Raw genomic sequence first — 2,130 nt, 5'->3', positions numbered from 1 at the left:
TCCCAGCTCCGGTTGAAACCGGCTGGTCCGGTCGTAGACCCGGTCTGACCGGCCCGTGCGCCGGCCCGTCCGGCGCCAAATCCAGTCGAACCGGGTTTCTCGAGGAATCTGCTGACGTGGCAAGTGAGCAACGGCCAGAATTCAAGAAACGCTATAAATACCCCTTCTCCTACCTCTGAAGGGGCAGGCACTACACTACAAGCTGTTTTTGAGCTCTCTCTCTGATACTCCATTACTAGAAACACCAAAAGGCTCATATCTCCCTCCTCCTCCACCCAAACTCAAATCCCTCCGGGGAAATGATAGAGGATGACCCGATCTACTGTTCTACCAAGCAAAATCTCATTCCCCCTTGTATTCATCAAGAAGCTTGCTTCCTAGGGTTTCTTGGAAACCCTAGGTGGGCAAGAGTGGTCCGGAAGCATCCGGGTTGTGGATTTGCTCCTGACAAGATTGTGAAGTTTTGGAGGCTACCTCAAAGTCTACCACAAGTGAGAGAGTTATTTCTTCGTGGGATAGGCTCCGGAGAATAGGGTGAGCCTTCGTGGCGTGGGGAATCCTTCGTGGGACCTCCACCCCTCCAAACGTGACGTACCTCTTGAAAAGGAAGGGAACACGGGAATGCATCCTCGTCTCCGCGTGCTATCGGTTATCTGTAACCGAACTCTTTACTTGTGTTATAACTGCCTGTGAGAGCCTTCGTGCTTGAGTTACTTGTATCCCCATATAGGTTGTTTCACCTAGTTTGCATTAGGCTCATCTTTATATTCCGCAAAGCCTAATATTGCAAAGAAAGAATTAAAATTTGTAGAAACCTATTCACCCCCCTCTAGGTTTACCATCTCTGAACTTTCAGCTGCAAATGCTCATCGATTTCCTTGCAGACAAGAACATCAAATTCTGTGGCGCGGCAATCCACAATTATGTGGATATGTTGCAGACCCATAGAATTAGTTTTTCGTCTAAGATCAACCTCCAGCAGATCCTCCAGAACCCCGTCCCAACAAAGCATACTCCGATTTTGATTGATTTGGCAAATTATTATATTGGGACGGATCTCGAGCAGAAGAAGAAGTTTAATTATAAGAAGAACGCGCCGCTGAAGACCGCCAATGAATTAGAAGAAGAGGCACTGATTTTTGGATGGGGTGATTTTCCCTTGAGCTATAAGCAACTACAGTATGCCGCTCTCGACGCTCGCCTCGGCTTCAAGCTGGGTAGAAGGCATTTCCGGGCACTTGGCTACAATAGCCGTATGGATCGCCTCAGACTTAATATTTATGAGTTGATGCATGGTGGTCTGGTCTGTGGTATCGTGCGTGACTTCTATGTATGAACATATGAATCGTCGCGATTAATATATATTAAATCTTTCTATTATATTATTAATTAAATTTCTCACACTTTTCTTATAGTTATGCATGTTATTTTTCCACTTGCGGTTTAAAGATTGAAAGATATTAATTATTTGGCAATATTATATGAATAATGCAAATATTATTTGATAATAATATTAATAAATGAATAAAAATAAAATTATTCGATATTCAAATTTCTCACACTTTTCTAATAGTTATGCATATGTTTTTGTCCACTTGCGGTTTGAAGATTGAAAGATATTAATTATTTGGCAATATTATATGAATCCTGCACACATCAACTGTTTCATACCGAGCACCCATGCTTCCTCATCAGATCTCAATCTCTTTCTACACGTATCTCTTTACATCAATCAGTATACAGCTCCGGCCGCCGGTGGATCGACACAGGTTCCACCCAGCGCCGACTCCCCGTGAGCGGTTCATCAACACCAAACTGATAAGGTGACGGGGGCATTTGCTGTGCAATCAGCCATTTTGTGCAATCGTGCAGTCAAACTGACGGTTGATCTTAAACTCTGTACTAGATACACAGGATCCTGAGTGCATGCTTTGGATCTACAGATATTTTCCATTAGACTTCCAAGAAGATATATGTACCAGGATTTAACGATGTCAAATACAACAACGATCAGATCCTAGCCCGCCTGTGTGGCCAGAGATATCAAACTATCAATATATCCATGTACGAACTGTAGTGGGCACGCGGGTACGCGTAGAAAAGAAACTTCTGATTTTGATTGTCACCTTG

The 2,130-nt window shown here is 43.7% G+C and overlaps 1 protein-coding gene across 1 annotated transcript; it reads left to right on the top strand.

The window, feature by feature from the left end:
• The first annotated feature begins 862 nt into the window (after window positions 1-862).
• Window positions 863-1,796, top strand: LOC139832691 (uncharacterized). The gene is made up of 2 exons (XM_071822508.1): window positions 863-1,303; window positions 1,737-1,796. Exons 1-2 carry the CDS (start codon window positions 863-865, stop codon window positions 1,794-1,796), a joined length of 501 nt encoding a protein of 166 aa, XP_071678609.1.
• The last annotated feature ends 334 nt before the right edge of the window (window positions 1,797-2,130 follow it).

This window comes from Lolium perenne, chromosome 6 (assembly GCF_019359855.2).
Source record: "Lolium perenne isolate Kyuss_39 chromosome 6, Kyuss_2.0, whole genome shotgun sequence".
Taxonomy (NCBI): Eukaryota; Viridiplantae; Streptophyta; class Magnoliopsida; order Poales; family Poaceae; genus Lolium; species Lolium perenne.
Note: the sequence above shows the minus strand (reverse complement) of the source record. Positions and strands in the feature narration are given on the sequence as shown.